At 33.3% G+C, this 19,891-nt stretch overlaps 2 protein-coding genes across 3 annotated transcripts; one reads left to right on the forward strand and one right to left on the reverse strand.

Moving 5' to 3' along the window:
• Nucleotides 1-6,272: 6,272 nt before the first annotated feature.
• On the forward strand, nt 6,273-7,980 carry LOC112014113 (RING-H2 finger protein ATL3). Its single transcript, XM_024046490.2, has one exon. The coding sequence runs from the start codon at nt 6,732-6,734 to the stop codon at nt 7,650-7,652; it is 921 nt and encodes a 306-aa protein (XP_023902258.1). The 5' UTR covers nt 6,273-6,731; the 3' UTR covers nt 7,653-7,980.
• A 4,270-nt stretch (nt 7,981-12,250) lies between these two features.
• On the reverse strand, nt 12,251-19,102 carry LOC112014125 (ubiquitin-conjugating enzyme E2 34). 2 transcript variants are annotated; one of them, XM_024046505.2, is made up of 10 exons: nt 18,770-19,097; nt 15,877-16,004; nt 15,374-15,428; nt 14,489-14,527; nt 14,311-14,374; nt 14,121-14,182; nt 13,994-14,033; nt 13,809-13,836; nt 13,349-13,440; nt 12,251-12,800 (listed from the first exon to the last, which is right to left on the reverse strand). In XM_024046505.2, the coding sequence occupies exons 2-10, from the start codon at nt 15,931-15,933 to the stop codon at nt 12,518-12,520; spliced, it is 720 nt and encodes a 239-aa protein (XP_023902273.1). In that variant the 5' UTR covers nt 15,934-16,004; nt 18,770-19,097; the 3' UTR covers nt 12,251-12,517. The 2 variants fall into 2 exon arrangements, with proteins under 2 accessions (XP_023902273.1, XP_023902272.1); XM_024046504.2 differs by having other exon boundaries at nt 13,994-14,182; nt 18,770-19,102.
• Nucleotides 19,103-19,891: the final 789 nt, after the last annotated feature.

The raw sequence follows: 19,891 nt of genomic DNA on the forward strand, positions 1-19,891 counted from the left end.
AAATTGAAAGATCAAAGATGGGTAGAGTGAGAGTTAGTCTACCCTCATTATTATTCCTTATGGTGGGCATAATAATATTGATCTCCAGTAGTTGCAACCAAGTCGCCAGCCAAAGCCAAAACGCAGCAGCAGCCCCAATAAAATGCTGCTTCGACAACCATATGCCCAACTGCACTTCCAAAGCGGAAAAACCAAAAAAAAATGGTGACGCAAATTGCAAGGCTATTTGTTCCAACAATGGTTGCTCTAACGGAGGCTCTTGTAAGTTTCTTAAGAACGGCGGGCCTAAGAAGTTACATTATTGTCATTGTGACTGTTGAGGAGTACTGTTCATGTTCAATTTATTCGTTATATTATTGCGTCGTCACTCAATAACGTGCAGGGTTTGCTTTTACCTTTTGTTCTTAATTACAATGTCTACGTCCCTCTACGGTTTCTTCCTATATTGTTGGAACCAAAAGTAATAAAATCACCCGATTAATGCTATTGAATCACAATACTCTTCTCCTTTATATGCTTTATTTGATATTCAAATGACATGACAAATTGGCAATGCAATTGCCATATTTCTGGCTAGGCCAAGGAACACCTCCAAGGGAAAAAAACAATCACAAAGTGCTCAAGGGCGTCAGACTTATCGATTATTTCCACTCCCACCAATTGAATTTTCTTATAATGTATTCTTTAAAATTCAATTTCTAGGGGAAATATTTTTCCTACTTTTTCTCCCATTGTTCACAACACATTGGAGAAAAACTAAAGGTAAAAAGGATATTAGTCAAATATAATTAATCCATTAACCAGATAAGATTAGTTAATTGTAATGTAGAAAACTGATATTTCCTTCTCACAAGGATAATATTCACTTATTATTTATCGTTAATTCTAGTAATGACATATTTGATAAACTGTAATTACTCATATAATGGAATGATTATTTATGCGTGTTAGAAATACTTAATGAATGTATTGTATTTCTCACTTAATAAAATATATATAAGTGCCTTTTATAAGAGGTATAGAAGTGTAGTGCAAGAGTCACTACAAGAAATTTGGTAATTTTTAACGGTTGAAACCGTTGAAAAAAGTATTAAAATCCGTCAAAAAAAGTAAAATATAAATATGTATATATTTTAGTTTTATAATTTATTCATAATATAAATAGGAAATTTTGTAGTAGAAATAAAAAATATATATTCTACCATACAAGAATGATGAATCTAACTCTTATAATTTCTTACAAGATATCTAATTAATTAAAATAATATGATTTCAATTATAATTTAGTTATTAATTATTATTTGTTAAGGGGTTGTTTTTAGTTATGGTGCTTATTATATATTGAGAAAGAATAAACTAACTAAGTAATAACTTGCGAATAAAGTTAAAAAATAAACCAAATGTGGACATGTAATCTATCCTTCTTCTTCTTCTTCTTCTTCTTTTTTTTTTTTTTTTTTGAGGAGAACATGTAATCTAACTTGATAATGAGTTCAAACTCAAATTTTATTTGAAATAAAATTAATTAAATTAACCTTGTTTGTATCCTCACTTATAATGGAAATGAAACTTTGGGGAGGAGAAAAGGAAATTAAGGATTTTAGATGACATGCACCAGCTTGAGCTAGTTGACCAAATTTTACAATTAGTACTAGAGAGTTGATTTTGAGTATCGTCGTTACTAATTACACTACACGATGGTGATAGCCTCTCTCTCTTGTAAAACCATTGTTGCTTGCTTAATATAATTTTTAGTAAGTAATTTAATGTTTTCAGTTTCTTGTTGTGAAAAAACTTATTTTTAAGAGCAAATACAATTTGTTTTTCTTTTTTAAATTCATAAATGCATTTGGTAAATTAAGGAAAAAAATAGCATTGCAAAAAAAAGAAAAAGAAAAAGAAAATTTGTTTTGATTAATAGCTTGAAAAGAAATTTCGAGAATGTGGAAGTTGTTTTGTAATTGTGTGTGATAATTGAATAATTGAATGATGAGCAAAAGTATGAAAGAGAGAGTACACACAACGGTTTACATAGTTCGGCCTAATAGTCTATATCCACAATGAAAAAGCCTTTGATGACTATATTATATTAAGTACTTGTGTTACAATGAATTCAATGTAGAATTTATATACTAGAAAATACTTGATTAAGTCTAGTCTAACCATAGATTAACCTAAGGTTAATGTGCTAGTTTTACAAGTACATGGGCCTATAATTAGTTTGGGTCACTGGGCCATAATATACCACCCATAAAAAAGGGAAAAAACATAAAAACTCTATAGAATTTGAGATTCCTTCTTCCATTTCACAAGGAGATGATACCAATAAGCCAATTGGATCATTGGCAATTGACCGAATTCCCTCCAACATGAGATTCACCATTTACATAAACAATACTGTATATGAGTTTGGGCCTCCTTAATCGATCTAGCTCAATTATGCTTGCTCGAACTAATCCACAGTACTAGGCCCAACAGGCGTGAGCAAGAGACTAAGCCCATTTCAAACGAAAACACTGGCCATTTCCTGTGGCATTAACGTAGCACTTAATAAAGTCACTACCTCCCTGCTTTCTTATTAGCCCCAAAATAAATAAATTAAAAAAAAAAAATCTATATTTTAGGTACTTTCCCAAAAGACAAAAAGTTATGGATGTCATGTGCCAGTTTCTGTTTTTACGCTTTTACCACTAAATGGCATCAAAGTCCATAATGACAGGAAAAATTAAAATTTAAAAAAAAAAAAAAATCATTCCCAATTAATCATTTTGTGTTTGAATATTTTATTTTTTGACCTACGTCTTCCATATTTGATTTAAAGCCCAAAATTGTGGCCAGTGACAGGAAACCAATTAACTTGCGGGAAAGGTTTGATTGATTCGGAGCTCTACGCAATTCCTTTATAACCTCCAAGGAATTAAATAAACAACAAAGTCTCTGAGAAAAATTCATGAAGCTTTATTAAGATTCAATGTATTTTATAATTGAAAATTTGTTGTGACATATGCGAGAATGTAACAAATTTTCTCATCTTTTTCAAGACTGATAAATAAGTAATTATTGCTTCTATAGTTACATGGATCATGTTGATTCTTACTAATTTACATTCTTTCGGATGATTAATTCTTATCTTTTCAGATTTGCTTTACCCCATTTATCTTGAAATATGATTGCTTCTTCTTCTTCTTTTTCTTTTTTTCTTTTTTATTTTGAAAAACTTATGATTGCTATTTCTGAAACAAAGAAGGGAAATGGAACAGAGAAAGGCTACTATACCTGCTTTTAATATAAAGGTTAGGACCACAAGAGTTTATTGATTAACATAATTCCTTTCTTAAGAAGACCAAAAACTATGATTTTTAGGATAAGATACAGTATATTTTACTTAAATTGATATAAAAATTTGTCCTTGAATAAGAAATTTGAGTTCAAATACATTTACACCAAAACTAATCGATATCTTTACCTAATAAGATATTATATATATATATATATACATATATATATATATTGAAGACATGTCATAGAACTTGACCAATTGAGTTAATTAAAATTTAAAAAAAAATAAAAAATTCCTCTCCCATTCAACATCATTAGGGGTGGCCAAATTTGACACGAACTGCTAACCCGATACGACACGACACAAAATTAGCAGGTTATAAGTTGATACTTAATGGGTTTATGTCATATTTAGGTTGACATAATAACTCGTTTAATAAACATGTCGATTTATGTCCAACCCATGGAAACCATTTAACCCGTCTAATCTGTTTAATTAAATGACATTTTATCAATATAGCCTTCAAACCCTAGGTATATAAACTTATTAGTTGTTCTTGTTTATTTTCTTTGATATATTATAATTGATTATTTGTAATATTGAGATATACTTTAATTTGAATAATTATTTGTGATATAGTTACTCGTTAGTTCTGAATTTTATATTTAAAAATTTTATTTGTTTTGTTTTTCATAATTTAGATCAATTTGGTTTGTACTCTTTTTTTTTTTTTTTCATTTAAATAAAATCTGAAATAGATCGTGTTAGGGTTAAGAAATATTGACCTATTTAATAAACATGTCAGAGTAATATTGACTTATACAATCAAATACTCATGAGCCGATACAACACAAACCTAACACACAAACATAAATTACCACCCCTAAACATCACATCATTGGATTTGGATGCTTAAGCGGCTTCTACCGATTAATAATCATTATTTTTTTTAGTTTAATTTTAAAAAATCAAGTAATCTTGAGCTTTGTGCTAAAGGACTGGTAAACGTAAAACATTAGCATGTGACAATGCTGGGCCACTCCATTGCTTTTCTTATTAGTTATTAGCCTAATTGCCTCTAAATTAATTCACTCATCCTTAAATCTTGCACAAGCCCACGGTATTTGTATGCATCAAAATCTCCTGTATATTCCCTTCACTGCACATCTTTTTACTTCTTTTTTTCCCCCCACAAAATCAGGAGTGTTGGATTTGAACAACATTTTTCATTACCAGATCTTTGACTTGGATGGCATTGTGTTTTCGTGACTCTAATTTTTATTTTGCTTAGGTCAATGACTGCAAATCCAACCACTATCAATCCATTGACTAGCTTCAATACCCTAAGTACTATTTTTTATATATTTAAAAAAGAAAAAGAAAAAAGAAGACCCTAAATGCTTGACCCTGCATCTTATCATAAACTTTGGTCCATTAGATGACCTCTTTCTTTCTTTCTTCTTCTTCCTTCTTCTTTTTTTTTTTTTTTTTTTTTTTTTGGTCTTATATCTGCTAGATGAACTTATTTTTATCTTCTTCTTTTTTATCCCCAAAAGTACAATAAATAAGCTTTTAAAGATAGAATCTTGAGAAAAAGTTACTTTTCACTATGACAAGTTAAACCCCGCACTAAAAGGTCCCGCCAACCCTAATACTAGTACGTTCCACACAACTCAAACCCAAGTGCTAAGGTGAGGCGAAAAAAATGCTTAACTACTAAACTCCCACCTTAGAGTCAATTAACTAATAGATATAAGTTGAGCCAAAGTCATGAATTAACAGTTTTCAAAAGTATTTAGTAGCATTGTCCTTTTGGTCAATAACATGGATTTATTAATAAAATGATAAATTGCAAATTACACCTCTAAAGTTTGGGGTGATTGGATTTTACACCCTAAAATTTTAGAATTTGGATTTTACACCCCGACGTTTCAGAATTTGGATTTTACCCCCTATTTTTTAGGAGTGTTTGGATTTACTCCCTAAAGTTTTGGGATGTCTGAATTTTACACCCTAAATCTTCAAAAATTAGGGGTGTAAAATCCAAAAAACCCTAAATTTTAGGGGGTAAAATTCATGTTCTGAAATATCAAGGTGTAAAATTCAAACACCCCAAACTTTAGGAGATAAAATCCAAATTCTGAAACTTTAAGGTGTAAAATCTAATCACCCCCAAATTTTAGGGATGTAATTTGTAATTCACCCTTAATAAAAAAAACATGGTGTAACAAAAGTGTGGCAATTTAATGGTTGATGTCAGAGCAAATTGATTGCTCAAGCCACAAGTAGCAGCAATTTTAAGGCTCTTCTAGCTATTGGGGGAAATTTAATTATTGTTATTAAGTTAGGTTTGAAAGTTTGAAAATTTAGCAATCTAACACCACGTTGTTTTTTTTTTTTTTTTTAGCAAACTAACACCACGTTGTTAGATTACTATCAGTAATTTTTTAATCGCTTTACAAAATCTTAGGATCCTATGTTAAAGATTATTTCTTTGATTTTAGATTAGATTTTGTCCTTAACAGCCTCAATTGGTTCCTTATATAACAGATTTCTCAAACCCTATATGGCAAATCAAAATATTATTTATATATACTCTTAATTATATGACCTATATAATATAAGTGGATAGTCTTATAATTCGCTACATAATAAGTTGAAGGAGTTTTCTCCCACGTGATTTTAAGAAAATTTGATCTGTACATTATGTTTTTATCCTATAGTACCTATTTTTGATCCATTACCATAATAAGATACATAACAGGATTAGTTAATAACTTAATATACATGATGACAATTATAGCAAATATATATGTATATATACTTGATGACAAATTTGGAATCCAAAATCCACAAATAATGGCAATTGGTAAGTTAATGAATAGAGGATGTGAAAAAGAATCCAAATGTGTACATGGCCATAAAACAAGTCAAAAAAGAAAAGGCAAGCAGCAGCCACCAAGATTCCAAGAAGCAACGGAGGAAAGGGACCTTCTTCTACAGTGTCTCCTTTCGACTTTTTGGACCAACCCCAACCCAAAAACCAAATACCGTCATCTTCTTTCCTTCTTCCTCCTCATGTCCAAAGTCTTTGAAAAGTCATAAGTGGAGGGTTTGAAAAAACACACACACTCTCTCTCTCTCTCACGTAGTTGCCCACCTCATTATTTTTAGCCCAAAGAACAAGTCCAACTTAACTTACTCCTAGTTTTCCATCCATCTTCAAGTTTAAAACCTCATTCAATTCAATACATTAGCCCCCAAAGACCTGACTAGTCTTTGCTTCAACAACAAAACAGAGAAACCCCATTTGTTCTTGTGGGCATCTGAATCTCTATAAGACATCAAAGTTCAAGCTTGAAAGCCAATCCTTAGCTGATACATTCATTTTGGGTTTCATAGAAAAACAGAGAAAGGCACAAACTTTGATCATAAAACTATCAGTATTACCATGAGTAGCTCCGGGCCATCTAAACTGGATGACTCAGCAGCAGTAGTACTAACAGGGAAGATAATGGTGGTAGCCATAATTGTACTCTTCGCGGTGGTGGTGTTTGTGCTGGGTCTCCATCTCTACGCCAAATGGTTTTGGTGGAGCATCGAAGAAGCTAACACTACTTCTCCTCCTTCTCGCCGCCGCCGTCGCCGCCGCTTTGTCTTTGCACCAGGCCAAGACCCTGCTGTTGCCAACTTGAGAAGAGGGCTTGAGCCATTAGTCCTGCGTTCACTTCCCGTATTGGAATTCAATCCAAAAGACTTCAAAGATGGTTTGGAATGTGCCGTTTGCCTTTCTGAGCTTGAGGAAGGAGAGAAAGCTAGGCTGCTACCCAAATGCAACCACGGTTTCCACGTTGATTGCATTGACATGTGGTTTCAGTCACACTCTACCTGTCCGATTTGTCGAAATCCGGTAGCTCCTCCTCAAGGCTCCAACTCCAATAGTACTAATGCTGAAGTGGTAGCGGAGAATGCTTTAGTCCTTGATGAGCCTCAAGGCGAGAATTCGGCTTCTGGGTATTCCATAGACTCTCCAAATTTCCCAACAAACGTGTTGTTTTGGGGAAACCAGACTCAGGTAAGCTCTGGGACTGCTAGTTTGGAAGAAGGCCCTTCTTCGTCTTCTTCCGCTTCATCGGGTATTGCTAGTAGGCCAGCTGATGGAGCTTTGGTGATTGATATACCAAGGCTGATGACTGAGAATTTGTCATCATCATTATCCCCTTCAGCAAGCAGGTTTGTCGAGGAGGAATCAAAGTCACCTATGACAACAAGATTGAGGTCGTTAAAGCGGCTTTTGAGCAGAGAGAGAAGATCAAATCCTTGTAGTCCCGGTTCTGTTGATGTTGAACAAGGAGGGAGAGTACAGAGTTAAAAACCAGTTTTATTAGATTGAACATATTAGCTAGTATAGAAACTATTCTGGCAATGAGAAATTGTTGTTTTCCAAGGCCTTGAATGCTCATGCTCGGTTCTACCATTCTTGAGAATTACCACTTCGTTTTGGAGTGAAAAGAATTCCCTCATGTTACTTTGCTCCATGTTCTTTTATTCTTGATCTTGACAAATTGAGGTTGAGATCTCCACAATCTTATTTTTTCTTGTTATACTAGAATATTGTATAGCTGTTCTTGAAACAGAATTGAACAGTTACTTGAAATGTCCATATCGAATGAAAGTAAAATTGTCTTTGCTGTGTTAAAGAGAGTGCACAAATCATCTTCTTTATTTATTTATTTTAAACAGAAGATGTATTATGCCGTATTCTTTTTTCTTATTGATACATCAAAGAAGCACCTCTGCCCCCAGCTCTTTGCTCATGTGAATCTGATAAATTTTCATGTGAGGAACATGATCAATTACTGATGTTCAATTCAATAGAGAATTGGGAACATGCGTATGGAATGGAGTGGTAACGGGCTCTTGATCTTGGGATGCATTTGTCACAGTGCCATTGTTGACAACGGGCTCTAGCTTTGTTGAATTGAGTATACCTGCCTTTTCAGTTAGTTTCTCTTTTCTTGATTAGGCGACATTTAGGTTCATTTTTGAAAGAATTTACTAACCATCCGGTACCCACCTACCCCACCCACAAACCCTCTTTTCTCAAGGGTTGGTTTGTAACAATCATGCATACAGGAAAGACTTGTCGAGGATAGTATAGGTGGAATAAAATCAAGATGGAATGAGGTAAGTAGGGACCGTTATTGTTTCTGTGGACAATCATGTTGTTTCTATCCAATTCCCAAGTTTGCTTGATCATACCAATGAAGCAGAATTTAAGCAGTCAGTTCCCTTGAGAAATAGAAATAAGAACCTCCTGAGGTCATTTTTACCACATCTACGTAACTAATACGTATTTTGATGAAAACTTGGTATGTCATGATATGTTGGGTTGAATTGCTTTTACAAGACTAAAAATTCTGTTCTCTGACAGTGCATCAGCAGTAAATGTAAAATTAACATACATTTCTGAAAAATCACATTAGGAACCAAGGAAACAGGATATTAATGACAAAATGGATTTTCAATTAATCAGTAAGAAATTCTCTTGTTACTTGGATGACTCAATTATACAAAATAGGTCTCCAAGTTTCTTGCTTTTTCAACAAAATGATCAAATTGCATACCCGCCATAGCCAATATATAAAAACTACAGAAATCAATTGTTGCACCTCAACACAAAGTTTCCCTGTCCTCATAATTCCCCCAATTTCACATCAGACCAATGAAGACTTTCATGTGGAGAATGCATAAGCACCACATTGGGGTTGAATCAACAACTTCTTGTTGATGCCACTATGTTACCAGGTAAACAGGTCCATAGGTCTGAACATCATGGGGTTTGTCAAGCTGGTCAAGACACATATAAGATATCTCATTCTCCACTCTCTTAGTGGGGTTAAAAAGGCCAGTAATAGGCCCAGATGTGGGATGCCGGTACCTGCAATCATTATTCTTGCCACTGCCATGTATTGGACCAGAAACAAGACGCTGTCTTGGAGTTGAATTGTAAGAACTAACTTCTGGTTCCACTTGAAGCTTGCTCTTTTTGTCTGTTTTCCACCATGACAAGAGAGAATTTTTCCATGATTTCTTTACCTTTTTCTCTTCGGCCAATCTTTTCTTTACATTTTCTTCTGGATGCAGTGATGAGCTGTGGAAACCTACTTCTCTTGCATGGTGTCTTGCTTCTTGTAAGAACTAAATCAAAGCCAAATCCAGAAATACATTTACATACTGATCAACATTGTGACATTGATTTTTGAACGGATTACATATCAACACACAGACACTCGTATATATTGCATAATAGATATATCATATTTATGAAAACATAGATGATTTACAATGACAAACTTGGTTTTGAAGATCAATCAATTGGTGCAATACTAGAGATAATCTAAGTCAAAGGGGTGGGGAAGTAGTAATTGCANTGGCCAAAACTTATATTAACTTCAAGCTTCCCTTAACCTTACAGAGTCCCTAACAAAATTTCTTTTTTATCGAATTTGATTTCAGAGAACTTATTCAAAATTATTTGAATTAAACCTCACAAATTAGAAGAAGAAAAAAACATTACAACATTGTATCTAATTAATATACAAATAAACTACCAATTTAACATGATAAATTACTATTAGTAATTTAGAAAGCAAAAATTAACAAAATTAAAGTTGTTACCCACTTAACCCAAAACTTTTCATATTCTAAAGTTGTCAAACAACTATTGATATAAAATATTCTGTAATTACTTCAATACCGCAAGTTGTTCATGTTGTAAAAAAATTGAGAGAATAACATAGCAAGTATCTTAAACTCTTTCTTGCTTGGATCCTACAAAACAATATATATATATATATATATATAGCGATGGAGATAGAAAATGCCTTTAAAGAGACAACCAATTACGATAGTGTTGGAGGCAAAGTAAAAGATTAAAAAAAAAAAAAAAAAAAAAAAAAACTAAGAAGCAAGTGGTTTGGCTAGCATACCAGCTATTTAATTTATATCAAAAGACATAAAAATCTTACAATCAAATAGAATCCAAAAGTAAATAAATACATGTGGTACAATCAGATAAATAAAATATTTGTCAAGATGATCAAGTTTGGCAATGAAAAAGACGCAACAGCTATTGATAAGGGTAATCTCTATCTTAAACTTGTGATAATGATGAAGATGCAACAACTACTAATTATGCAGATCTAGCTTAATCTTATTTTGATTCAACTACAACAAAAATGACGATAATTACCATAAAAAGATTATATAAAAAAAACAGTCTTTTATGATATAGACAAGAGTACAATCAAAGCTAATAGAAGGAATTTTAAATCGATTTCAATAATAAAGTAGAAATTCACTTAAATGAGGAGACCAAGAAAAAAGGGGAAGTATCGTGTTCTGAGTATAGTATTGAATTTTAAACTCTATAATTCAATTTGCTAAGGTATTTTAGTAGTTAGCAAATTGAATTTCTTTAGGCACGGATTACATCATTTAATTGAATTTCTGCAGGCACGATAGTACTAAAACTCTATCATTCAATTTTCTAACTACTAAAAATCTATCACACGAATACTCCAAAAACTCTATCACACGGATTACACAATATAAACCAATAATGTTACTGTCTCAAACATTTAAAAAAAAAAAAAAAAAAAAAAAAAAAAAAAAAACCAAATCAATTTTAAACATAGAAACAAACAATCATCTATCAATACAAATACCCAATCTAAATACATATAAACTCATATATGACCCATAACACAAAAGAGGTATTAACAAAATTTAAAAAAAAAAAAAAATTCAATTAAAAAGAAAAAGCACTATTAATCTAATCCTTACATTGAACTATTATGCATGCAACTACAAGAATAGAGGTCAAGAACAACTGAGATTTAGAGATACCAAAACTGAATCATCCAGCTTTTCATTATTAATATAGTGTGAGGAGAGGAAGAGATGAAGGAGTTAGAAAGCCAAAGTCTAGTGTTAAGAAGTTGAAAGGTTGCCGTTTGAGATTATAACTATTGAACACAAAGGGTTGCTATTTAAAATTGTAACCGTGAAACACAAAGGGTTACCGTCTAAAATTATAACCGTTGAAGACAAAGAGTTGTCATCTAAAATTGTAACCGTGGAAGACAAAGGATTGAGAATTATTTTCTTTTTATTAGTATTTTTAAATTTAAGAAAACTTATTTTAAATTGTAAGACAAATTCAGGAAAAATAATTATAATGACATGACAGCTGATATGGCTCAACCTGAGCATAGCAACATTAAATGCTACGATACAGCTTTTAGTAATATATAAATTAGATATCATGGAATCACAGAAATTTTTTTGTTTTTGTTGATTTTTCAAAGAGAATTACCCTTTGGGACATCTAGAATAGAATAAAGTATCAACACTTTAAGATATGTTTTATTCTATATCTATATAAATATATATTATCTTACCATCCCAAAAAAAAACTTTAACACTCTCTTAGAACACTCTCACAGTGACCCTTCCCTTTCATTAAAGATAGCAAAACCAAGTCAATTTGATCCTTCCCCAGCCTACTCCACTCCTACCCCTGAAGAGATGAGAGATGGCACAAATGGGAGAACCATGATTCAACGCCACCCCACCCCACCCTGTTGGCCATCCCTATTGTTAAGCCATTAAGAATCCCATGAACACATCTGCAAATGGTTCTCCAACTGTCTTCCAAACGGGCACAGGCCTTGGAATCAACGGCAGCAAGGAACACGTTAATGGGTAATCAATCTCTAAATGAGATGGAGCTGCAGAGATCTAAAGCCATCATAAATGGTCTAATGGGTAAATAGTTTTGATTAGCACAAGAATTCGTGCAAAGTAGCAACAGAAAATCACCACCTCCAGGCTGTAAGATTTCAGTGTAGGCAGTCCAAATAGGAGTATAGAGAGAATTGAAGAAAAGAAGAAACAGAAAAAAAATAAGAGTGCCAAACACAAAACTGACTACAATAAGAGAACATCACAGGCATGTAAATGTTTGAACATCGACTACCAAACAGCCAACATTGACTTAAAGGAGAAAACATCAACAAGAGGGAGATCCAACTGAACCCCCTCAGCATCAACCCTATACAAAAATTATGTTAGACACTTGAAAAACTTAAGAAGCATTTAGAATGCATCCCTTGACTTCCAAATGCCTGTATGTTCAGTGATCCTATGAATATATTTTTTGTTGCCTAGATATCAAAGTTGAAGCAAGGGCAGTGCCATTACGATGCCAAAGATGGAAACGAGCAAGAACATCATCCAAGTAGGGAATGACTCCTCCTTGGCTTTCCTCCTATCTTGCACTGCATCTACTCTTTTTACATCATTTCCCACAGATTTGGGAACTCTTTCCAACATGAGTGAGGAATTTTCTACTTGGGACGGCTCTGGTGACACCTGCTCTGCAGCAAGCTTCTCAGAAAGCAACTGCTGGTTATACTTCTCCACATACTCGGGAAACAATTTCCTGAATGTTGCGCTGTTGTGATTATGAAAGAGAGATCCAGTTAGAATTTAAGATTGAAACTACCATATAGATGCTGAAAACAGTTGAAAAGTAAGAAATGATGTAAGGTGACAATTGCAACAACCGACCATACTGATAAAAAGGATTTGTTTGTGTCTGAAAGCAGGTAAAAGGTAAAGAAATTTAATATTAAATCTTAAAAAAATTGTGGCAGGGGTTCTACAAAGCCAAATTCTATTCATCACTTCTATTGCATGGATTCAGGCCTTTCAAGCAAACAAAGTTAATAAGTCAAAGCAAACCACTTTTACCATAGCTAAAGTTGAATATTAGTCAACTAGACCTTTGGAAAGAGATAACAGGAACATATTTAGACATCTGGTAATGAGCCACACACACACACACGGATAGATATAACTCATAGGCCATTCATCCATATGTCATGGGCAAGAATGGGCACCAGTATATGCATAAAATGGACGTAAAAAACTACTTACAGGTTCAACTTAGAACTGGAGAAAAAATGACAAAATCCTGTCTTGATGATGCAATGTACTTACTTCTTACAATTGAAAGCAAGGGAGGCCTTTGCTAGACGTTGCTTCTCAGCAACAGTAGTGTTCACACTGCCAGTGGTAGGACTGTTGTCCATCTGCAGGAGGGAAATGTATCCTCACATTAGCACATTTTAAGAATCAATAAGAACTTCAGACATGCTTCAAGTATATGCCAATAAAAGTTGCTGTCAATCTTTTAGCCCATAAAAGAAAAATTCACATTTCTTGAAAGAGTGGATTTCAATTTCAACTCAATCCAACTAAGCCTTAGTCCCAAAACCAAGGTCTACTATGGATCCTCATAAACTAATCAGGCCAGCATTAGTACAATTGCATTTTTACAAACAATTGTTTGTAAAAAATTGCAAACAAAGACAAAATCAGAAGGTGCCCACTATCCAAACTGCTGAAATGTGAGCCACTGTTCATGAAACTAGAATATGAAAGGGTCACAATAACTCACCATGAATGAAAGAAGCCCTGTGAGTATGCTGCATCCATGAGGAAGAAAAATTTTAGAGAAAGACTAAAAAAGTACTATAACTATTCCTTTTAAAAACCACTTGTCAGTATGCAAATAACAGAATGTAATATAAAACACCAACAAAAAAAATAAAGAGAGTACTTCAGAACTAGAATCTGTCCTACCTTGATACAGACCACATCGGATTCCAACTTTCAGGATGAACTGCAAATAAAAAAGTCAAGTCAAACATAAAATCAGTTGTCAAAGATAAGAAATGGTTTTCTTCAACTAGTAACCTGAAAAACTTACAATCGCTCATAGATAAGCAGATTTTCTTTTGTGTCATGAATCGTCCATTAGGAGTGGTCATGCTACAAGGCAGGAAAATGTGAATCAAAATTAGAAGTGACAAAAATAAATGCATTAACAAATCCAAATACTGCTTTTGCAAGTAAGAGATTTATTAGAAAAGTCTGGCAGCTGAAAAATAGATTATTACCTAATTCCAGGAGGTTTATAGGGATATTCTGAAGGAAACTTGATCTTTCCATAGTAATATCCACCTTATCCAGTAACAAAATTAGATAAACGAGTCTCAGAATACTAAATGATCAGGACAAACAAAAGAGATAGGACAAAATACATTCAGTAACTAATACTACACACTGATAACAAACCTGCAAAAGGTGTTCCTTCACTTCCCTCCAACACATAATCTGGAACATAAAGTCAAAATTAAGAATGTCCAACCAAAATAATGATACTTAAGTAGCTGAGAGAGAAGAAAGACAAAATCAAGATCAGGAGATAAGGAATATCATGTAGATATATGACCCCATCTTATGCACAAAGAAGCATCACATGTCAGCACATGCAATAAACCTGGGTGAAATTGAACTGAACACTAACAGTAAAGTGTGTTTGGAAGTTTGGAAGTTTGGAGGGAGAGGAGAGGGGAGGGGAATGGTTACCCTTTCCCTATACTCTCATCCAAACACATTGTAAATGTTTACCATGCAAAATGCTTGATATGTTAAGCAATGACTCTTCAACCTCACATGAGGTAGAGGTTAGTGCCATTGGCCACCAATGAGTGAAGTTCTTTATATACATATTGACAAAAAAAAAATTGGAAAATATGACCAATAATCTCACAGTTCGTTTTTCTTATCTACTATAGCATCAACCAAAATGTAGAGACCCAAAAGGGGGTCTTGCAATCCATGGAATCCCACATCGCCTAGGGAAGCACACGGGGATGTGTTTATAAGGAGTGACCTCTCTTTAACGTGTAGAGGCATTTTCCCCCACTGCTATGTGCTTTGGAGGAGAACAAAACTGTGAGGGGTATGGGCCCCAAAGAGAACAATATCTACACAATTGGAGTGGGGTCGTTACACAAAATGCCTAAATGTCTAAATAACTCCTTATCTCATATGCATAAAGAGAAAAAAAAATGCGGTAGCAGAGTCCAATTATTTTTAGAGAAATAATTTTCAATTTATAACATTGAGGGTTTAACAATATTCTGCAGAAGAAGATAAAAATTTGGATACACTTACGCCACTCAAGAATGTCATTTGGGGAAGGACGGGCCACAACATGGGAAACTGGTTCCTACAAGTTCAAAGGAAACACAATCAGCATTGTCTAAACGTCATATGTAATTAGTTCCAGCAAAGCCAAAAAAGAAAAGGCCATCATATGCATTATTTAATGCACATTTATCATCCAAGAAGATCCAGTCCAGGAAGGAAGACAAATCAAAAGTCTGACAGATGATCTTAAATTAATCAGGATATCTATAATCCTTTCTTGTTCAATTTTAAGGCAAACAATAGGATTTCAACATATGGCATCTACTCCATGGTGTGGCTCACCACCAGGCCAAAACACATTTGAGACATGGGTGATCCAACTTACTCAAGCCAGAACTAAGCTGAAAATAGTATATTTCTGAGGGACAACATTCTTTTGATAAGTTACTCCCAGTAAAGATTCACGTATTATAAGCCTCTGAAAAAAATAGTTAAATAAAAAATTAATGTAACAAAAGAAGACATACTTTACAAAGTGCTCTATATTCCTTCTGAAGGCGCTTGATGCACGACTTCTCAGCCATCTAATAAATTCTGAAACTAGTAAATCAAGCCCTATCCAATCCTTTCTTCCTATACAAAAATTACTGTGTTCCTGAAAAGCAGAATAGAAGATGAAGGCAATAATTAGATCATTACAAAAAAATACGTTCAAATATTTTAATACTATAAACCTCTGTAAAGGTTAAAGAAAAAACTAATAAAATGAGAAAACAAATCAAATTGTTGAAAAAGAATATGCAGCCCATAATTTCTGAAACAGTAAATGATATTAAATGAAACCCAAAAAGAATTTAAGTAAAGTCTAAGTAGAAGTAAAATGAAGGAAAGCAATTGAGACAACAGCATATTTATGGAAATAACCAAAATAACAATGTTGATTCTATAATGGATATGAGAAGACATATATCAAGTTTTGATAAAACACAAGATGCTTTCCACACAACAATTTCCACCACTATGCATGTTGGCATTTCTGACATGGCATAAAACTAGTGCAGAAATTGCAGACTAGTGCTATCTACAAAGATGTTCTTCTCACATATCCATGCAGTTAAAATAAAAATAAATGAAATCCCTCAAAGTGAAGACTGAAATGCTATGGTGGATTTACAGATTTAGCTGAATGAATGAATGGAAACTTTTTTTTTTTTATAAGTAAAGAAAATTTTATTCAAAGTTACAAAAAGGAGTCACCCAAGTATACAGGAAGTATACAGCAGGGGACCAAAACAATCAAATACACAAATTACAAACATTCATCAAATCATAAACCGAAAAAATAGAATGACTTCCTATGATAGACATCCAATCCGATAGTGTTTTAAAAAAGACAAGTTCTAAGTCAGCTAATGTCAAAACACCGGTTGTTTCTCTCCTACCAAATGCACCACATCAAACAATGAGGGACAGCTATCCAAACAACACCAATATGATGGTGACCAAAATTTCCTTGCGAACATGCTAGGAGCTCAACCACAATTTTTGGCATTGCCCAGTATATACCAAACAAGGTGAACACCATAGAACACAACTCAAAAACAATAGGACAATGTAATAAAAATTGATCTACCGACTCTCCCTTACTTTTGCACATATAACACCAATCCAAAATCACCACCTTCCTCTTACGTAAATTATCAATAGTCAAAATAGTTCCCAAAGCTGCAGTCCATACAAAAAATGCGACTTTGTAAGGAACCTTTTGCTTCCAAATACTTCTCCAAGGGAAGGATTGAATACATACACCCAACATAGCCTGATAATAACTACTCGCCTCAAAGCCCCTACTTTTAGCAAGAATCCAACACATCCTATCCTTACCAATACCCCTTCACAAGGCTCCATATATAACATCCAAAAAATAGACAAAGATTCCAATTCCCAATCCTAAATTGCTCGCAAGAGCTCCAAGTCCCAATAAAGAAACCCATTAGGGAATTGCATGAGATCAGGCACATAAGCCTCCTTAACACTACTGATTCTGAATAATTCTGGAAAACACACGCTCAAAGGATTATCCTCTCATTGGATATCATGCTAGAATTTCACTCTAGTCCCATCTCCAATCTCAAACTAAATATGGAGAGAAAAAGTAGACGAGCCACTACTAATAGTCTTCCATAAAATTTGAGCACCAACTTCCCTCCTCACTTCCATACTTAACCCTTATAACCCTTCTCCATAAGGCTTCTCTCTTAGAACCAAATCTCCACAACTATTTTCCCAATAGCGCTTCATTAAAATGTCTTAAATTTTGAATTGCTAGACCCCCAGACTGGATAGGAGCGCAAACCTTACACACATCCCAAATGAATGCCCATATGAAGCATCATCTAAAACAATATGGATACTGCTTTGTATCAAGTATCAATAAAATGCCCCTCATCATTATGAGTTTTGAAAACGGCGAAAAGATAATTGAATTTTACTAAAATGGTATCTCATCCACCACCGCCAATATCAATAAAATTGTTTAGAATCCATTATTTGCAGGAAGTGTCTTGGCCATTTACACATTTACGCCATTATCACTTCAAAACCCAGAGCAAGGTTTAAATGCATCAAATTTTCCATCCATATATCAAATCCAGCCCTCCTAAAAGGGAGCGTCTTAAAGGAGATGAGTAGGTAACTATATAAAAGCCAAGGGAGAAATATTGTGAGTAAGGAGCACTCGCCACACTCTACTCACAAATAACTAGAAAACTAATCTTCCAGACAAGACCTCAAAATCTCCTTACTCCACAATCTAAAATGACCGCAGAAACTACATATCGTTTGGTGTGTTCAATAGAACTAGAAATTATTGTGAATATGATGGTTCTATAAGACCCTAGAGAAACCTGAGATTGTAATGAAACAATATAATTTTGCAAAGGACTAATTTTGCAATGAATAGATTTTGAACCCATGACTCTGCCCTCCACCCATTTGACCCAGAGTTCATTGGCAAAAAGTTTTTTTTTTTTTTACCAGGCTCCTCAGAAGAGGATTACATATATATATATATATATATATATATATAACAGTTTAGCAAAACATGTAAGATTAAGAATATTGAAGTAACAGGCATAAAAAGCCCTCAAATCTCTTTAATTTGTCTTAGGGAATAGTAATTTAGGTTAGATTGCTAAAAATCGCAAATTTTCAGGTTCATTTAATTTAATTTAAAATTCACAAATATTTGTCTTCGCTTGTAATACACATGCGGATCGAAGCAAAAAATAAATAAAAGCTATGAAATTAAAAACAAAAACAGAAAAAAATTAGAAACATGAAAAATCAACAACAACAACTCTAAAAGCATAAATCAAAAAATCAAATTAAATAAATAAAATGAGAAAATTGAGAAATAACCTGGAGTGAGATCTAATGAGAAATTGGAGATTGGGTTGGGGTGACGCTTTGCTTGATAATTGAGCCAACTCAGTCAGACCGGCCAAACTCGTTTTTACAGTGAGTGACCTCTCTCCTCTCTCCTCTCTCCTAAAAACCAAAAGCAAAAACAAAAGCAAAAACCGAAGTAGAAGCTTTCTGACCTCAAAATTGAGCTCTCTCTCTCTCTCTCTCTCTCTCTCAGCCTCTCAGGTATGGTGTGGGTATGGCGTTGAAGACGGGTTTTACTTTTTGCCTATTTGTTTGGCTTAATTACGTTTTTGCCCCCCAGCTCTCGTTTCTTCCGCGTTAGCTAGGACAGTTTTGGAAACTTCACTTTTCTTTCTTTCCGCTATATAGCTAGCTTCCTTCTAGATTCTACAATCTACATTGAATACAGATGTTGCTTTCTGTTTTTTCTTTTTCTTTTTCTTTTTCTTTTTCATAATATAGTAGTACATACAACATTTTAACTTTTATGTTTTTCAAAAAGCTAAATTTAAAAATAAATAAAAAAAAAAAATTAATCAGGATTTCCTCTCAAGTTATTGGTTCTTTTTTTTTTCAAAATATTGTTTTTTTTTTTAAATCAATACATACTTGATCTTTCTAATTTATTTGAGTTTCAATTAAAGAATGTGGTTTTGCAAACTTTTATATTTTTATTTAAAAATATAATACAATAAATTACATTTTTCTTAAAAAATTATATACTAAATATATCAATAATAAGGGATGGAGTGAATAATTTTGAAATTTTTTTTAATCTAGATAATGATAGAATTTCGATTTCATGTCGAAAAATTATTGAATATTCCGGGAGTATCATAAATGTGTAATCTCTCCTCTTACATAATTGTAAGTCCAACCATAAATTTAATTATTGTGATTCACAGTTATGAAAAATGAGAGAATACGCATTATGGTACTCCAAGAGTACTCAATAATTACTCTTTGATGTCACTGCTCTATAATAATCATTCTTTATTATCATATCAAGAAACCTTTTTTTTTTTTTTTTCATACATCATGTCAAGAAACTAATAGATATTAACAAATACAATCACAATCTTATTTAAAACTCTATCCACTTTATATGCTATT

Source organism: Quercus suber, unplaced genomic scaffold (assembly GCF_002906115.3).
Source record: "Quercus suber isolate HL8 unplaced genomic scaffold, Cork oak 2.0 scaffold_49, whole genome shotgun sequence".
NCBI lineage: Eukaryota > Viridiplantae > Streptophyta > Magnoliopsida > Fagales > Fagaceae > Quercus > Quercus suber.

Excerpts from the sequence above, each read along its gene's own strand:
- LOC112014125 (XM_024046504.2), bottom strand. The coding sequence starts at position 15,933 with ATGGCTGAGAAGTCGTGCATCAAGCGCCTTCAGAAGGAATATAGAGCA. Across the intron at positions 15,429-15,876 it reads AATATAGAGCACTTTGTAAA|GAACCAGTTTCCCATGTTGT; the intron begins GTATGTCTTCTT and ends TTGAACTTGTAG. Across the intron at positions 14,528-15,373 it reads AAATGACATTCTTGAGTGGC|ATTATGTGTTGGAGGGAAGT; the intron begins GTAAGTGTATCC and ends TTTATGTTCCAG.
- LOC112014113 (XM_024046490.2), top strand. The coding sequence starts at position 6,732 with ATGAGTAGCTCCGGGCCATCTAAACTGGATGACTCAGCAGCAGTAGTA.